Source organism: Scleropages formosus, unplaced genomic scaffold, assembly GCF_900964775.1.
Source record: "Scleropages formosus unplaced genomic scaffold, fSclFor1.1, whole genome shotgun sequence".
NCBI lineage: Eukaryota > Metazoa > Chordata > Actinopteri > Osteoglossiformes > Osteoglossidae > Scleropages > Scleropages formosus.
The window spans coordinates 207,226-225,540 of NW_021641044.1; the positions used below are offsets into that span (position 1 = coordinate 207,226).

Sequence of the window (18,315 nt, forward strand, 5' to 3'; positions counted from 1 at the left end):
AGGTAAAACTACAGATGTTTCTTTTGTATTGTATTGATTTTTAAATCAGTTGCTCTACTTTCACAATGAATGATTTTAAATAATTAAAATACCAGACATTACTCACATTATCATCTGAACCACTTGTCCCATACAGGGTCGCGGGGAGCCAGAGCCTAACCCGGCAACACAGGGTGCAAGGTTGGAGGGGGGAGGGGACACACCCAGGAAGGGACGCCAGTCCATCACAAGGCACCCCAAGCGGGACACGAACCCCAGACCCACCGGAGAGCAGGACCCTGTCCAACCCACTGCGCCACTGTGCCCCCCTCCAGACATTACTTTCAAGGAAAAAAATGAATTTAAAGTTATCTGCAAAGAAATGAAAATTAATATCAAGTTCTTCTCTAAACAGTGTCACCATTTCACAGTCATATTAGAGTAATGGCCAGTTTCTACAGGGCACTACACAAGGACTTACCTCTCTTCAAACTCATACAAATGCTGTACTTGTCTTTCATTTCTCGGCTTGAACAAAGAAACTACGAATTAAGATGGAGCCCTAGTTTGATGAAGTGAGTCTGATGAAATCATTTAGGTGACACCAGGACTAAAACACTAATATGGTTTGAAAAAGCGCGTGTTATAAAGAAACGTACATTTTCTCACGACACAACTTGTAAGAAGTCAATCAATGGATGTTGCCATACATTAAATATTACATCAAATTATATGTTGATAATCCATTTTTGAGGGGCATGCGGTGGCACAGCAGGTTTGGCCGGGTCCTGCTCTCTGGTGGGTCTGGGGTTTGAGTCCCACTTGGGGTGCCTTGTGATGGACTGGCGTCCCATCCTGGGTGTGTCCCCTCCCCCTCCAGCCTTGTGCCCGGTGTTGCTGGGTGAGGCTGCGGCTCGCTGGGACCCTGCTCGGGACAAGCGGTTTCAGACTGTGTGTGTGTAATCCATTTTTGTTTATGTGGAACATTTGGTGCTGCAGTGGTTGGCACTGCAGCCTTTGAAGCAAAGGTTACAGGTTTGAATCCCATCACCTCTACCCTAAATTGCTCCAGTACATATTAACATACTGCATGAATGATCTCTTAGCTTCATGTGATATGTAAATGTTGACATTCTCTAACTCTGAGATCATAACTGTTGAATATCGGATACACTTTCACGCAGCTACTCATATACACACACACACACCAGCTATAACCGCTTGTCCCGAGCGGGGTTGCGGCGAGCCGGAGCCCAACCTGGCAACGCAGGGTGCCAGGCCGAAGGGGGAGGGACACACCCTGGACGGGACGCCAGTCCGCCGCAAGGCACCCCAAGCAGGGCTCGAATCCCAGACCCACCACAAACGCAGGCCTGGCCAAACCTGCTGCACCTCGTGTGCAGTAAATGCTTAACTATAATAAATAATGTGGTGCGCAGCTCTCCGGGTTCGGATGGGATGAAGAATGACGCAGAGAAAGCGTTCACGACGAACGTTTATTAGAACACCGGCACACAGGAAAATAACGTTCTCGATCCGACAACCTCTTTTCCTCAAGGACCTGCAACAGAAGCCAGCTTTCCCAGCCTGCTTAGCGCAACCCCCCTCCCCTCCCGATTTCCCCGTACGTCACGCAAATTCAACCAATTACAATGCATGCGTTTTCCCGCTCAAACCCACAGGAACGTGGGTCGTTGCAACAACAACAACAACAATAATAATAATAATGATAATAATAATAAACATGATTTATTCAGTTACTTGTGTGATGTACATTAGTTCATATGGTGGAAAGTAACAAATAAACTGATTTAGACTCACACGTCATCTAAGTCTCTTTCTGCTAACGTAATGCATACATTGCATTTCCTGTGAAAGACGTACGTCGCTTTGGAGAAAAGCGTCTGCTAAAGGAATAAATAAACACAGGACGGCACGTCATCTGCTGTAGCCCTGCCCTTAGCAGAAGGTTTTTTGTTTCGCCATAAAAGTCCTTGGCAGTTTGGCAGAGTCCCGGCGCCTTCACTCATTGGCCGCAGGGGATGACAGAGCCTCGGGTGGGCACGTGCACTGCCCGCTACAGCGCTCGCCTCGCCTCACACACAGTGAGTGAGTCTGACCACACTGGTCGGTTACTTACAGTCGCGGCTCGCCGGACCTTTTGCCGTCTCCGCCGTCCATTCTCCACTTGGCCTCATCGCTCTCACACCTTATAAAAAAAAAGTATCGCAAATGTACTGCTTGAAGGCACTGCGCGGGGTCAGAAAAGGCGCCGCCGAGGCGCTGCTGAAGGACGTCGCGCGCAGGGCTCTGTGCCGCGGGGACGCGCCGGGGTTCGCGCTCCCGAGGAGGGCTGACCGGTTGCTGAGCTCGAGCGCCCCGGTGCAGGGAGCCGCGGAGGCGGAGGGCAGAGACCCGCACGGGTGGGTGGTGTTTCACACACGTTAAATGACAAGTACAAGTGAAGTACGGGTCGAATAATTGACACTTGACTTGAAGTAGAAAAAAGACAAACGTCACCTGCATGCATGATCATGCAGCACCGGGCTTTACCATGGTAATTCCAACCGTAGCCAGCAGCAGTGAGTGCAGACAAACTGAACTGTGAGAAAACAAAGTTATTAAGAGCATTACAGGTTTTCTGTAATGAGTTAACTGTTACCATTTAAAATTTTCTGGAAAAAAAAAAACACATACACAGGCTGAGCTTTTATTTAAAGGAACAACCTTTATTGAAGCAACTTTTAGCATTTCTCCAGTCCTCTTCTTGTGTGGCACATGATCTTGTCAGAAAGTTTCTTGGCAAAAAACTGTCTCCATTACTGTCTCTGTAGCTCTTTACTGTGTTGTCTGTGTTTTTGCTCATGTCCCCGTCGTTCACCGAGACTTTGGTGTCCATGTGCGGCAGGAACGTGTCAAGGAAGGGCATCTTCTCCGGACTGGAAGATATGCTCTTCTACACCATCACAGATGGAGAGGACAGGATCTCTATTTCTCGCTTCATCTCCGTGAGTCTTTCCAACAGCACTGCAGTCAGATTACCAGGAATGGATTTTGGGCACAAACAGCAACAGCTTTAAGACAAATTATCAATAAATTCTGAAGTAAGGCATGGAGTGTATATTTCATACTCTCTCTCTCTCTCTCTCTCTCTCTCTCTCTCACACACATGCACAAACACCATTTACCGTTTTTATTGATAAACAGACAGTTTGGAGGAGGCAGTGCACAGAAGCTGGATTATTAACTCTGCCACTTATTAATCTCTCTTCTTATGAGCTGCGTGTCGGAAAAAAAATGCAGCAAGTAAGTCAATAAATAACTGAGTAACTGAGACACAAACTTGGCCGACCGTGTTATCAGTCCCTGGAATGGTATCATCCACAGCCAGCTGCAGCCGGTTGTAAAAGCCCCCTTCTGCGAGTTCATCCAGCATGTGGGTTTATGAGAAGGAGCAGTGCAACTAAATATGGTATTTCCCAGTAATTGTCGCTGATCTGTATTACATTGCAAACATGCAAGGCTGTAGCAAAATAGATCAAATCATCATTGTCACCATCATCATATTATTATTATTCTTCTTCTTCTTATTATTATTACTTCAAAATTATAGTTTCAAAGTGACTGACTGATTTGTAAAATCATAGAATATCTTTATAGGCTCAATGAATTTTAAGTATCTTTCTCAGTGGTGCTGCTCTCTCACTTTTTTGGGACTTGCAAAACTGTCCTGCTCTTTACATCCTCCTGTAAGATTGCATCATACTGGACACGTAAACTTGGGCATGTGCTCATATTAGCAGAGCGTGGCTCTATTAAAAGAACTATGTGCTGTGGTATTTGTTTTTCATGAGATCAAAGCTCAACCTTCTCCTCCAGATGCAAAGATTAATGAAGTTTTTCTGTCAGTGTGCTCACTCCAGCTGCTAAAACCTCACCCCTAAGTCTACAAGGAGAAGCACATCAGAACTTTTCCCCTGCTGTTTCCACACATGTGCTCCTCACCACCCACGGGAAACATTGTCAGCATACCCAGATCTTTCAGCACCTCATCCAGTGATCTAAACTACTCTCCACTGGGGATAGTAGTTTATTTGTCACATGTTTTATCACGAGGTTGTTAGTCTGAAAGTGAAGATGTGTGATGCCAGTTTTACCACTGCATAGGATGCATCTCTCTTGAAACAATGAAAAGTAATTTGTCATTGGTTTCTGGGACTCGAGCCAATTAGAAAGTCCAACAAGGATTCAGAAGTACTTATTTTTAAATCAGTGTGCTCTTTAAAAGTTGAAGGCTGAGCTGTCTTGTGCAATGGATCACTTTGTCTTGATTCATTTAGGTTTCAAAGATTTGGTCAGTGAAAGTTCTTAATTAAGATTTAAGTTGGTAAAGTAAACATGAGCCTACATGAGGGTACAGTAAAAATGTGCAGGATTTGGAAATTCCATTATGTAAAGAAGCCTTCACATCTACAGTATGGTCCAATATCAAGTGTTACTATATGCCACAGCACTCTAGTATTGGCTGGATTTTTTGGTAAGCATTTTCTCATTTAAGGGGGTTCATCTTAAAGTATTTGAAATGGAACAGCTCTTTCAAAGGAAGTCAGGTCACATTTTTTCATACAGATTGCTGATATGCTTTACAGGCTGTGAAGAGCACAGGTCTGCTGACCTCTGACCCCCGGCTTCGTGACTGCATGAGGGAACTGCGATCTGCTGTACGGGAGTCAAACGGTGATGTCATGATGGACAGTGAGCTCTTCCGAAAGTGAGTCCCATATATCTGCCGTATCCCCTCTCATGCACAGCCATCACTGGAGAATCTCCTGATGGAAATGGGCTATTTTTACTGTGACCTTTAGGAGCTACTCAGTGGACAGGGTCAGAAGGTAATGTACCTCTATCTGCTTGGGCTTGTACTTCTTAGATTATGGATGACTAGTAGTGTATAAACAGTGTTGACCCATACACACTGTTTACACTCAACTGTCAGTGTGACTTTGTCAGTTCCTTTGAATGTCTGTTGGGAGACGTGGCTGGTACTCTGACAGCACAGGAGAATGACAGCAGGGCCAGAAAGTGGATTGATGGCCAACAGCTGCGGGTAGCTCTCCCAGGAGCACATGCAAGGCACAAGTGTGGCCTGGAGTGAAAAAGTATAAAATAAAAACAACCTGAGTTTAGTATCACTTTCTTCACATGTTGCCATATTGTAGGCTGCATAGTGTGAAGCACATGTTTTGGTCCAAGTGCACCACCCCATGCTTTTCTACAGTCGATGAGTGAAAATAGTGGACACTCATTTGTAATTTGTCATTGTCACCTGTCATTTACTGGTGTGTGGAACCTCAGTATGCAGCTAAAAAGGCACCTGTACAATGTGGTATGAACTTGGCTAGAGCCTGAGCCTCTTCTTGCTGCAAAGTCATTTTTCCACAAAACGTTCACTTACCAGCTTTGAGCAGGAAATCAGCACATGGACACTTGTGTGTTGCTTTGCCTTCACTCTTCTGTCCTGTTTTTCCATACTAGTATTGCCCAGATTGTCTAGGTGTGTCAAATTTTTGACAGGGTCTGTATATTACTCTTCCTTGACATTGCATTCGACTTGCAGCAGGTCAGTATCAGACCCAGTATCTGAATAGTTTGAATTGCAGTTTGAATAGTTTTAGTGTGGAAACCACAATATTTTCCAGTGAGTTCCATTGAGTTATACTGTAAATGATGGTCGCATGGTGTCACCTACTCTTAGTATGAGTGACGTGTTTTGGTTCATCTAAAAGCATGTTAGATCCTACAGGATTCACATGGCCCAACTTTCTATCCATCTGTTTTTTTTTTAACACAACATACTTTTTTTGGCAGGTTCATAGGACACATTCTTGCTCCTATTCTGATGGAATTGCAAACTCAGAATATCCAAGGAGGGGACTTTTGCTGTGTATTGGGTGTTTAACAGTTTACACAATCTGTGAAAAGTCTGATGTCCACAGCTGCCATATGACGTTAATAGATATAAATGTTGCAGTTGGTTGCCTTGCTCATTGTTAGCTTTCCTCTGATGCAGTGTTTCCCTGCACCTCAGGTGTGTGGGCAGCAATATTGTCCTGCTGACCCAGGCCTTCAGGAAGAAATTCATCATCCCGGACTTTGAGACTTTTGTTGCCAACATCAATCAAATCTACCACAAAGTCCAGAGGCAGGAGGACGGACGTGTGGGTATTTCAGTCAACGTTCTTATATTTTAAATTATTATTGCTCTCTGTTTTTCACTCCCACACACACACACACACACACACACACACACACCATAAGGAGTCTACATTTGTTTCTGTTGATCAACACTGATGTGATGTCTCATTCTCGGTGTGCAGGTAGCAGACTACATTCCCCACCTGGCCAAGTTTAGCCCAGACCTGTGGGGTGTGTCTCTGTGCACTGTGGATGGCCAGAGGTAAAGAGAAAATCTTCTTGCTGAGTGTGCACCAAGCTATGTGTGTGTTCCTCTCTATAACTACTCCTGTAGGTGCTTCCAGCTCAGTCTCTTGTGCACTTAAATATTTCACTGCATTTCTTATTTTCTTACAAACTCAATAACCTTTTTCAAGAGTGCATCAGCAGGGTCCTTACAGAAACTTGCAGTTGTGATCCTAATTTCAGAAAGAGGCTTGAGTCACTGTCAAAGTCCATGGGACTGTGTCTCCTGCACAGGTACTCTATGGGCGACACCAGGGTGCCGTTCTGCCTGCAATCGTGTGTGAAGCCACTGGAGTACGCCATTGCGGTTCACGAAGCTGGAACGGAGCGCGTGCACCGCTATGTAGGCAAGGAACCAAGTGGGCTCAAGTTCAACAAGCTGTCCCTGGATGAAGAAGGTGGGTGACTCCCATTCCCCATGTCTCTCCCATTTCCTGAGTTTGTTGGTGGGTAATGACCTTAACTGTGTGAAGGCAGAATTAAGCAACAGAAAAACATGCGTGTAAAATATCATACAGTGCTAGCAGTTACACCCATGAATCAGAGTAGTCAAAGTCAACTTTATTGTCACTTCTACAATATGTTTATAACATACATTGGACTGAAACAGCGTTTCTCCTGGACCACGGTGTGACACAAGACATGTACAACATATACTATTGCTACTACAGTACAATTCACAATTACTAACTACTAAACTAAAAACACAATGGAATAAAGTGCAGTGGTGTGGTTAGTTCAATAAATTGAAATGTAAATAGATTTTAAAGTGGTAGTGCAAAAAAAGTGAGTATTTTTGTGCAATAATTATTTGGACAAGAGGGGTAGTGTGGCCTAATGTAGGTCGATGTGGAATGTATTCAAGAAATACAGCAGCTATATTTTGGGTGGATACCAATTTAAGTGTAAATAAATGTAAATGTAAATGTTAGTGAGCTTTCAGCAGAGACTATCAGGGACCTGAGAGGACAATCTCTGCTGACCGTATGAAAATGGCTGCCGTCCTTCTGGATGGGGTGGGTTTGGTTCCAGTGGTCAGAGTTCAGGATTCTGGTATGTAATGGGTGGTTATGGGTGGTACAGAGAGTTCAGGATCCTGACAGCTTGAGGGAAAAAGCTGTTGCACACTCTGGTGGAGCCGGCTCGTATGCTCCTGTATCTCCTCCCAGACGGCAGGAGGCTGAAGAGACTGTGGGAGGGGTGTGTGGGATTTCCCACAAATTTGGAGGTTTTGCATCAGTCAGTTGCAGTCAATGGTGTGGTGATACATTATCTCTGTTGTACATTCAGATGAATATCAAATCAACAAATTGACTGAGTTATTCTTAGTAAATTATTGCCAGTTTTCTGAAAAAGTTTGTGAGGTTGCTTACTTTCATGCCATGAATTTGATCTCTGTCATGACTGACCTTGTCATGTTTGTCTTAGCATCAGAAGGTTCAAGGTGTTTACTAGTAGAGGTTAGTTTAGTGTTTACAGTTTTGCGTTTTTTCTGCAGACAAGCCCCATAACCCTATGGTCAACGCCGGGGCAATTGTCATCAGCTCCCTCATCAAGGTAAATGTTATGTGTGTCATATGATTGTACACAGTCACTTTAAAAGTGGATCAGGAGATACCTGTTTAAAAATCTATAAATCACAACCAAGTCAAATCTACCCCCTGCCTCCATTTGTCACATTAAAATTTAGGTTCATAAAAAACAGTTTAATTTACTTAATATAGCCCATAGAAAAATGTTCTTAAGTATTGGTAACTAGTACTGTTGTACTTTTCACACAATGTAAAACAGAGTTCTTTTTCTGAAGCATTTTCTCATGCTCTTCCAAATGTTCTGAACATTACTACAAATAAGAACAACTAAGCTGTGTGTCTGTTGATTTGCTGTGGGAGACACTACTGTTTAAGTTGTACACTTCTATGAAGAAAAGGGTCTCCCACATGCATCACTGTAAATGTAATAACATACATGCTGAACATAGTTAAAATATAATTTATGCTATTCATTAACTGTGTCTGTCCTGGGTGTGTCCACTCCCCTATCAGCCCTGCGCTCTGTGTTGCCAGGTTAGGCTCCGGTTCGCCACGACCCTGCTTGGGACAAGCGATTTCAGACTGTGTGTGTGTGTGTGTGTGTGTGTGTGTGTGTGTGTGTGTGTGTGTGTGAGATTAACTGTGGATCTGGAAAGCCAACATTATTTTGATGACATCCATGTAGGTTGAAATACTGAGATCTTTCAGAGGGTCTGAGTCTACATGTTTTTGGAGCAACTAAGTAAATATCAAATTCTCTTGTCTCTATAATAACTGATCCTACACCACTACATGTACAGCTTCACAGCACAGCCCTGTTCTTCCTGTGTTCTGTTCTGTTGTTCACTGTACTGTAGTAGTCCTAGACTTAAGACAGTCATCCCTCGTGCCCTCTGACACACTACCAGTATAATAGAGGGTGTCAGAGGTGCAACTGTTTGCTAGCAGATAATATAACGCACTTCTTCTTTGGTCTTATACATTTAGATGTTGTCTTTATACATGGGAAAGTGTATTTATTGCTTGCAGTTTAGTTTGACTTGATTTGCATTTCTTGCTGACCCATTTGCCCACAAAGTGGCAAAGTGCAAAAGCAAATAAAGGTGCACGGACATGCACACACACCCACACACTCTTCGAGGCATAGTATCTCTAACAACATTTCAAAATAAAGGGTCTGATGATCAGAAACCACGTCACCTGATAGTGTTTGACCCACTGACTGAGAGAGCCAATCTGGTCGTGACATGTGTACAAACAGACCTGTATTGTGTCACATATAGTCCTTTAGACTTTTTTCTCATATCTTGACCTTGGCCCCGGTTGGTGACAGCCAGGTGCCTTCTCATGCTGTCTTTTCCCCTCACACTGAGGGGCCTGGAGCAGGGAGGTGTGTCGTGTCAGCTTAACCAATGAAAAGACTCTTTAGAGAGGGTGTGTATGTTTAATTTTGGTGATGTCTCTCAAATAGTGACAGATAGCAGATACTGTATCTGAAAAAGCATTAAGTGGTAAAGATAGGACTGAGTTTGAAGGGGGAAGTAGCAGATTATGTTAAGGGAAAAAAGTATCCGGCTAACTGAAATATATCAGTCAGTGAGTCCAGTGTTTGGAAACAGATGCTAACTGTGTTTCACATCGTTCAGTGATTTTAGACTTGGAGCTGTGGAGCACAGGAGCAGATTGTTAGAATGCATGCCATGTGAATATATTTTGTGTCCCCCTTCTCAGACGCTCCACCGTCACACATGCCAACACAGGCCCTCACACTTTGCTGGAAGATTAATTGCTTGGCTTCAGTTTCTTGACGTGGCTCTAAATTAAAAGAAGCTTATGACCTGGCTGTGATTTTTAACCCGATGCTGAAACTGTATCTGGACATGAGCATCTTTCTTCTGTACTTTGCCACTTTAGCACATGCTCCATACACTGTCTATACACTCCTGTAGCAGCAGAGCTAAACCATCTACTTGGTCTGCAGTAGGGCTCTAGAGCCTTTGAAAAAGATCTATCATCTTTACACTCGGATGAATAATTGACTTATATTCACATCAGCAATCATGACTAAATAGTTAATTGTTTTCATTATATTTAAAAATAAACTTTGGGATGTTACAATATTTCTCCTCTTTCTTTTTCCAAAGCCTGGCGCAAACAAGGCATCAAAGTTCGACTATGTGAGTATGTCTTCCTGCACAGAAGTAGCAGCGCATCCCAGTGCCTGTAGCCCTCCTGTCCATACTGAGCATCCGTGCTGCAGTCTGCACATCTGGTTTCTCTTCTTTATACAAGCTCAGTGACCTGACCTGTCCTCTAATTTATTTTTCCCTCAGCACTCACCTTTTTTCTTTTTTTGCATTAACTTTTTTGATTTTGCAACCTGTCAGGACAAAGTACTTTTAGAAAGTGAATGACTTGTTAATATGGGCATTCCTGTCTCCTAGGTGATGGATTTCATCACTAAGATGGCAGGCAGAGAGTTTGTGGGCTTCAGTAATGCCACGTAAGATTCTTTGATTTAACTACCATTAAATACTGAATAAGGTGACAGCTGACAGGTACTTTGGGAAAACTTTGCCGTTAAATGATATAACTGATGTGATTTACAGGTTTCAATCAGAGAAAGAGACGGGAGACAGGAATTATGCGATTGGATACTACCTGAAAGAGAAAAAAGTAAGCAGAACTTGTAAATTAAGACTAGATGGTTTAAGGAAGTGAAACAGTTAAGAATGAAACGTTATGATTATGTTTATTGTCATCTCAGTATAAACAAGTGTACAGCAGAAACAAAATATGCTCATGATATTGATGTGATGCTTATGCATATTAAGTGGCCTGCTGGAAATGTGAGGAAAAATGTCCGTGCGAGTGTACTGATCTTTCTCCATTTACACTTCCAGTGCTTTCCCCCAGGGGCCGACATGATTGATGCTCTGGACTTCTACTTCCAGGTGGGTTTCAGCATGTGATGACTAACATTTACATTCACATTCTGATCCTGAGCTTGTGTGCTTTCAATGTTGGTGTCATTGTGAGAACCTGTATGTGGCACATTCAGCTCTGATCTGATGAAGGAAAAAATAATTTTTTGTGAACTGGTCCAAGGGCCATGTGTGACATACTGAATCTTAAATGTCCAGACTGAAAAATTTTTGTGTTTTATTCAGATGTGGTATGTATTTGAGAGTGTGTATATAAGTGTAGTATAATGCGATTTCAGTTGATTTCGTAGCATTTGTAGTAGGTACACAATATATTAATTTAAACAAATAAGCAAAATGTATTAAGAAACAATAACATATATATCAACAATAAGTAGCTTCAGTTTCTTGAAATGCCTGCTTACACTGCAGCAGTAAGACCTACGTTTATGTGTTTGTGCTTGTGACCAGCAGGGGGCACCTTTACAACTCCCATTGTTATCTACAGTACTTACATTGACATTTATTTACATTTATTCATTTAGCAGATGCTTTTCTCCAAAAAGACATACTGTACATCTCAGCAAAAATACAAATTTGTGCATTACATTAGAGAAAGAGACATAGCTGCAGACATGTGATTCTTAAATAAACTTAGTCTGTTACTTTCCACTGGATCCACGGGTGTTCATCGCTTGAGTAGATGCAGTTCTTTCGGCGGGGGCTGCAGTGGCGCAGCGGGCTTGGCTGAGTCCTGCTCTCTGGTGGGTCTGGGGTTTGAGTCCTGTTTGGAGTGCCTTGCAACGGACTGGCGTCCCGTCCTGGGTGTGTCCCCTCCCCCTCCAACCTTGCACCCTGTGTTGCCGGGTTAGGCTCCGGTTCCCCGTGACCCCGCTTGGGGCAAGCGGTTTCAGCCACTGTGTGTGTGTTTGTGTGCTTTTGCCCCTCACTGAACTGGGCTCGTTTGTTCCTTGAAACCAGCCCATTAGGCAAATTTCCATGAGATGATCGAAATAACATTACATATTGTGGGAAAGGGGGGTGCGGTGGCGCAGTGGGTTGGACCGGGTCCTGCTCTCCGGTGGGTCTGGAGTTCTAGTCCCGCTTGGGGTGCCTTGCGGCGGACTGGCGTCTCGTCCTGGGTGCGTCCCCTCCCCTTCTGGCCATACGCCCTGTGTTACCGGGTAGGCTCCGGTTCCCCGCGACCCCGTATGGGACAAGCAGTTCCGAAAGTGTGTGTGTGTGTGTGTGTGTGTGTGTGTGTGTGTGTGTGTGTGTATTGTGGGAAAAATTAAAAATGGGGAAAAAAGCAAAAAATTCGTCCCTAGGTGAAAAATGTGTCACCTAAAATTCATTAAAAAACAAAATGAAAGGTATTTTTTCCACTGCAATTATAACACCAACACATTTATACAATACACACACACACATTTTCAGAACCGCTTGTCCCATACGGGGTCGCGGGGAACCGGAGCCTACCCGGCAACACAGGGAGTAAGGCCGGAGGGGGAGGGGACGCACCCAGGACGGGACGCCAGTCCATCACAAGGCATCCCAAGCGGGACCCGAACCCCAGACCCACTGGAGAGCAGGACCCGGTCCAACCTACTGCGCCACTGCGCCCCTGTCATTTGTACAATATTTGTAACAAAATTATTATTTGTAGCTTGTCTTTTAATGTTACACTTTCATTCATTCATTCATTCATTCATTTGTTATCAGTAACTGCTTGTCCAGTGCAGGGTTGCAGTGCTCCAGAGTCTACCTCACAGGCACAGGATATGAGACACAGTACACAGTACACTGGAGAGACACATTTTCATAATTTAGCTCACAGAACTTCTTGGTATAAAGAAGTAAAGTTCCCAAGCACACCTTCTGTGTCAGTCTGTGAGGCATGCTGACACCGTGCTGTCAGAGGCACGTGTAATGTTACTAACAGAGATTAAGGCTTTATTTGCTGTAGTCTAAGGGTATTTGTTGTTAAAGCTATTTGAATGGTTAATAGCATGCAATATTATTGGTTTAATATTGAAAGTGTTCATGGCAGTGAAGACACAAAGGGAGGAGGAGCAGTGTTCTCATCACAGTTCATTTATACCCCTCGGCAGTAGCAGGCAACACCACCCAAAGGACAACAGAGAGGTGTCCTGACAGATAGAAGCTGCTTCACGGAGTTTCCTTATGCCTCGTCCCTCACCAGTCCCTGTTTCTGTGCATATCATACAGCTTGACTCAGTCTTTAACTCTGCTCCCAGAATGAACACATTGATTTCAGTGACCCAATTAATAATTTCACTTTTATAGTTTATTTCTATAGGGCCTTAAGAATCCAGGTTAGAATCCCAATCCCTGCTCTAGAGCCCTTGATCAAGGTACTTGCACTGGGCTGATGCTGTAAAAAATTACTTAGCTATAAACTGGTAAATAATTATTAGTAACCTAACACTGGGAGTAACTTTTGGCAAAAAGCACAAGTTATTTGTAATAATAATAACATTAATATCAGTGATAATGAATTAGCTTTTCTAGTTTGTGATATTAGATTGACATTAGTTGATATCTGTGATTGATTGAGATTGTCAACATGACAGTTGTCCCATGCTGCCTGATGGTAAACATAATTAAGTTTCTGAACATAGTTTAGTTTTTCTATGATTTTCTTAAATAATCCCATCATGAGTGGTTGTCTCACATTTACCTTGTTGCTGTTGTGTTGAATGTTTGCACTGAACCAATAACCGGGAATGGGAGTTGTGTTGTCGGCAGTCATCTGAAGGGGTTTGTCTGTGTGTGTAGTTGTATTGCAGTTGTATTGCTTGTTGCATCTTTCTCAGTATTCCACACATTTCTATTTATGGAAGTATAATGACCGCATATCAGACAAAAATGCCACTGTACTGAATTTATGTGAAAGAAGGTGTATATAATACCACAAGCAGTTTTACCTATTTTTCATTGTACGGAAGGCTGTTATGTAGAGTTGAGTGTATTTCCATTGTGCTCGGCAAGATTCCTCCTTTGTAGAGAATTATACTCTTAAAAAAACCTGCCTGTTTTCATGTGCACCTGTTCCGATCTTGGATTCCTCCCTCGGACCCCTCAGCTGTGCTCCATCGAGGTGACCTGTGAATCCGGTAGCGTGATGGCCGCCACGCTTGCCAATGGTGGCATCTGTCCCATCACGGGTGAGCGGGTGTTGAGCACTGAGGCCGTGCGCAACACACTCAGCCTCATGCACTCCTGTGGCATGTACGACTTCTCGGGCCAGTTTGCCTTCCATGTAAGTCCAACCCTCCCTGGAACACTTTCATAATCTGGCACACATTCCTGCTAATATAAACAAATATGTTGTCGGACAGAGACACGTAGTCAGGCACAGGCGCACAGATAAGGCTGATATACATGTATCGATGGATAAAATTACAAAATTGATATACACACCTGCTCTGACAACAAACACATGGACTGACATATATACATACAAAGATGCTCTCACACAGAAATGCACACATGAATGTGTACACATGGGAGACATATGTGAAAGCTTGTTAAAAAGAACTACACACACTTTGCAGTCCCTGTACTATCTCCTCTTCCCCAGGTGGGCTTGCCTGCAAAGTCAGGGGTGTCGGGAGCCGTGCTGCTGGTAGTGCCCAACATCATGGGGGTCATGTGTTGGTCTCCCCCCTTAGACAAGGTTGGAAACAGTGTTCGCGGAATTCACTTCTGCCAGGTAAAGCAGGCCTTGACTGAAAGGAAAAAAATGCAAACCTTACACAAGTATGCAAGTTTTCAGCCTTGATTTAAAATATCAGCAGTAGACTGGGGAGCTAATAAGCTCCTGTAGATATTTTAAGTCATACTCAATCTGAAAACTACATCCTTTGTGAAACACACAAGGGATGTTATGTTTGATTCAAACAAAGGATTATTGTAAAAAAAAAAAAAAAATACAGGTGAGGGACACAATCTTAGGAAAACACTGGAAATGTAAAATAAGGAAAACACAGGACTGAAAACAAAGGGATGTATTTCTCTGAGACATGCTGCTGTCAAGCATCTCTTAACAGTTTTGCCATGAATGACTTGATCCACTTTGACTGGCTCAGTGACCAGGAATTACCATAGAGCTCAACTCTGACAAACACTGACACTCCAGCTCAAAAGTAAATGCTCCTTAGGGTAACTGTGTATGAACTTTTTGCTCACTGTAGACTGTAAAGGCAGTAATACAGCAATGCCTACACAAGTTAGCTTACAGTGTTTGTTAGTGAAATGTGTTGAATTAATTGTCCAAGACATATTGTAGGGAATGCAGCACAAATGCTGAGGATTGTCTGAAAGAGATACAATGAATTCACTTTACTCAGGTTAATTATAGACACACCAAAGCAGCATCAACATGCAAACAAGTTTAAAAAGACTTTGTTTTCAATTCAAATTAAAGTGAGCTTGTTGATTGCACGAGTCAGGGTTCACAGTCAGTCATCTGGGTCCACCCCTCATGATGATACCAGTACTGTGTGTTTAAGGGCTGTACCTGTTTAGTAAAGTTGATGACCTGCGCAAAACAGCATCAGTTTGCTTACTGTCCCTGAAGCGTGTTCACAGATGACTCACTAACATGGTCCGCCCATCAGGAACTGGTGTCTGTGTTCAACTTCCACAATTACGACAACCTGAGACACTTTATGAAGAAGCTGGACCCCCGGCGACAGTCAGACGACGAGAGGGTGAGCACGACCTCCTTCTAAATGGAAGTGCCAGTTCTGCTTCTCTCTACTTTGACAAATGACAGTTCCTAAACAGTATTTTATGCTCATATGGTACATGCCGAGAAATTCCTTTTATTTGAGTCGGAGACGTGGCAGAAAGTGCGCATCCTTTCAACATTTGGCCTTTCAGAGGTTCCACCAGATTTTAATAGCTGTGTAATGTCTAGTGGTTCAGCCTCCCGGGTCACTTGGGTGTCTCCTGTCTATTCAGAACAAGTCTGTGGTGAACCTGATGTTTGCAGCCTACAGCGGGGACGTGTCAGCTTTGAGAAGGTAGGAAGATAACGGTGTGTATTCATGTCTGTGAGTTCTGTGCAGTGCTTCTATTGAGATAAGCTTCCCTGCTGGCCTCCTGCCGTGCAGGTTTGCGCTGTCTTCCATGAACATGGAGCTCAAAGACTATGACTCGCGCACAGCCCTCCATGTGGCAGCAGCTGAAGGTGGGCTTTCAAGTCTTTTTTCGTTCATATGCATGGACTCTGTTCAATAACAGTTAACAGTAATGCACTGAAACCCATCAGGCCATTTAATGACACTCAGCTCTGGACTTACTTTGTACACTTAGGTCATGTGGATGTGGTGCTGTTCCTGACAGAGGTTTGCAAAGTTAACCCCTTTGTCAAGGACAGGTAAGGGTGTGTTATTAGGCAGCTGCTTCTTTCTGTTGCTTTGCTCCGACTCTGTCCTCTATCATTTCCACCCCTACTTATTCTCAAGATTTGGACTTCTTGCATCAGAGTCTCCTCTGCTTGTTCTGCTCCCTCTTTAAGAAATGTGACTCAGGTGTCATTGCCATCAAATGATTCCCACCCCTGCGTCAGGTGGGGGAACATTCCTCTGGATGATGCTGTGCAGTTTGGCCATGAGAACGTGGTGAAGATTTTGCAGCAGTACCACCATCTTTACAGTGCACCGGAGTCCATGCCTCGCATGGAGGACAACCAGAAACTGGAAACCATGAAAGGTGTTGCCTGATCTGGCTGCCTATATGTGGACCCTAACATAGTGCAATGTCAGAGTACTTTGTGGGACCTTTGCTCTCCTTCGTTTTCCTCACAAGTACATTTTTGTTCTTTCAAGTCATCTAAAAGAAAGGCCCCTCTTCTCCTCTCATGAAATAGCTAGTGGAAGTAGGTTCAAGAGAGTGTGTGTGTGTGTGTGTGTGTGTGAGAATACATATATGCATTTTTCTACAAAAATGTGGTTTCCAGTGTACATTACTCATTGTAAGGTGACCAAGGACACCTAAGTAAATTTTTCAAAACAGTGGAAATGGTGAATGTTCTGGCCTACTTAGAAATATCTGTACACTCACAAACACACACAAGATACATCAAGTGCACTCTTCTGAAGTATTTCAGGTTTTTTTTTTTTTTTTTTTTTTTTTTTTGACCGACCTTGCATCGTGTGTCCTATCAGCCTTTAAGTTTAAAGTAATGGAGCGAAATATTATGATGTATTTATGATCTGTACAGTAGATGACAAATTTAAAAAATTCAAATCAATTTGTCAGGGGTGGTTGAACAGAGAAATGTTTTCATGTCTTATATGATTATTTGAAGAAAATGCTTTGTTTAATGTAAAATGTATTATCAGGGAAATTTTGTGGTAAATTACTGTGAACACTGTAAAAGTGTAAATAAAAATTTCTGTGAATATTAGCAAATACATTAATGAAATGTAAATTGTAATTAACTGTTGCCATCCACATTTTTTCCTGTGGTAGAGACTGAAATCACGTCAGTGTGTCTATTCGCTGGTTGTTAAACCATTCACTTTGATTTGGAAGGCAGTAAAGTCATGATGTATTTATTTCGTAAATGTAAATAAAGAGAATTTTCCGATTTTAATAATGCCTCAGATTTTTGTGCTGTGTCTTTCAATAGGCCCACACATTTTACTGTGTCATTTGCTTTAAATGATTAACCTTGTGCTGTATGGAGGCTTCCATATTGGTGCTGAGGGGAACTACACTGGAGCTGCAGAATTGTGACATGTCAAAGTCTTCTGTACAAAGTGATCACATTGCTCTGCCTGCAGTTGGTGTCTTTGTTCTTTTGTACAGTTAAGCCCAATTATTTACATTTCTTCATTTAGCTGAAGCTTTTCTCCAAAGTGACTTAAAACATCAAGCTACTTTTAATTATTTACCCATTTACTACAGCTGGTAATTTCACTGGCACAGTTTAGGGTCAGTACCTTGCTCAAGGCTACTATTAGCCAGAGGTGGCATTCTAACCTGTGATCTTTGGGTTGAAAGACCGATTGTTCAGTCTGATTACACACACACACACACACCATCTGAACCACTTGTCCTATACAGGGTCACAGGGAGCCGGAGCCTAACCCGGCAACACAGGGAGTAAGGCTGGAGGGGGAGGGGACACACCCAGGACAGGACGCCAGTCCATCACAAGGCACCCCAAGCAGGACTCGAACCCCAGACCCACCAGAGAGCAGGACCCTGTCCAACCCACTGCACCACCGCGCCCCCCTCAGTCTGATTAATTATGTTTAAAAAGCTTCAAGATCAATGTTATATGCAATAAATGTTGGATGACCATTTGGTGTGAAATTTTGTGTTAACAATCCATACCAAAAATAGCACCAAAAGTAACTTGT

At 43.1% G+C, this 18,315-nt stretch overlaps 1 protein-coding gene across 1 annotated transcript; it reads left to right on the forward strand.

Annotated features, from left to right (window-relative positions):
* The first annotated feature begins 1,909 nt into the window (after positions 1–1,909).
* On the forward strand, positions 1,910–17,480 carry LOC114909767 (glutaminase kidney isoform, mitochondrial-like). The gene is made up of 18 exons (XM_029249561.1): positions 1,910–2,402; positions 2,888–2,987; positions 4,629–4,750; positions 6,068–6,197; positions 6,357–6,436; positions 6,694–6,857; positions 7,958–8,016; positions 10,136–10,168; positions 10,436–10,494; positions 10,601–10,667; positions 10,895–10,945; positions 14,022–14,198; positions 14,520–14,651; positions 15,559–15,651; positions 15,905–15,966; positions 16,057–16,133; positions 16,259–16,322; positions 16,515–17,480. Exons 1-18 carry the CDS (start codon positions 2,212–2,214, stop codon positions 16,666–16,668), a joined length of 1,815 nt encoding a protein of 604 aa, XP_029105394.1. The 5' UTR covers positions 1,910–2,211; the 3' UTR covers positions 16,669–17,480.
* Positions 17,481–18,315: the final 835 nt, after the last annotated feature.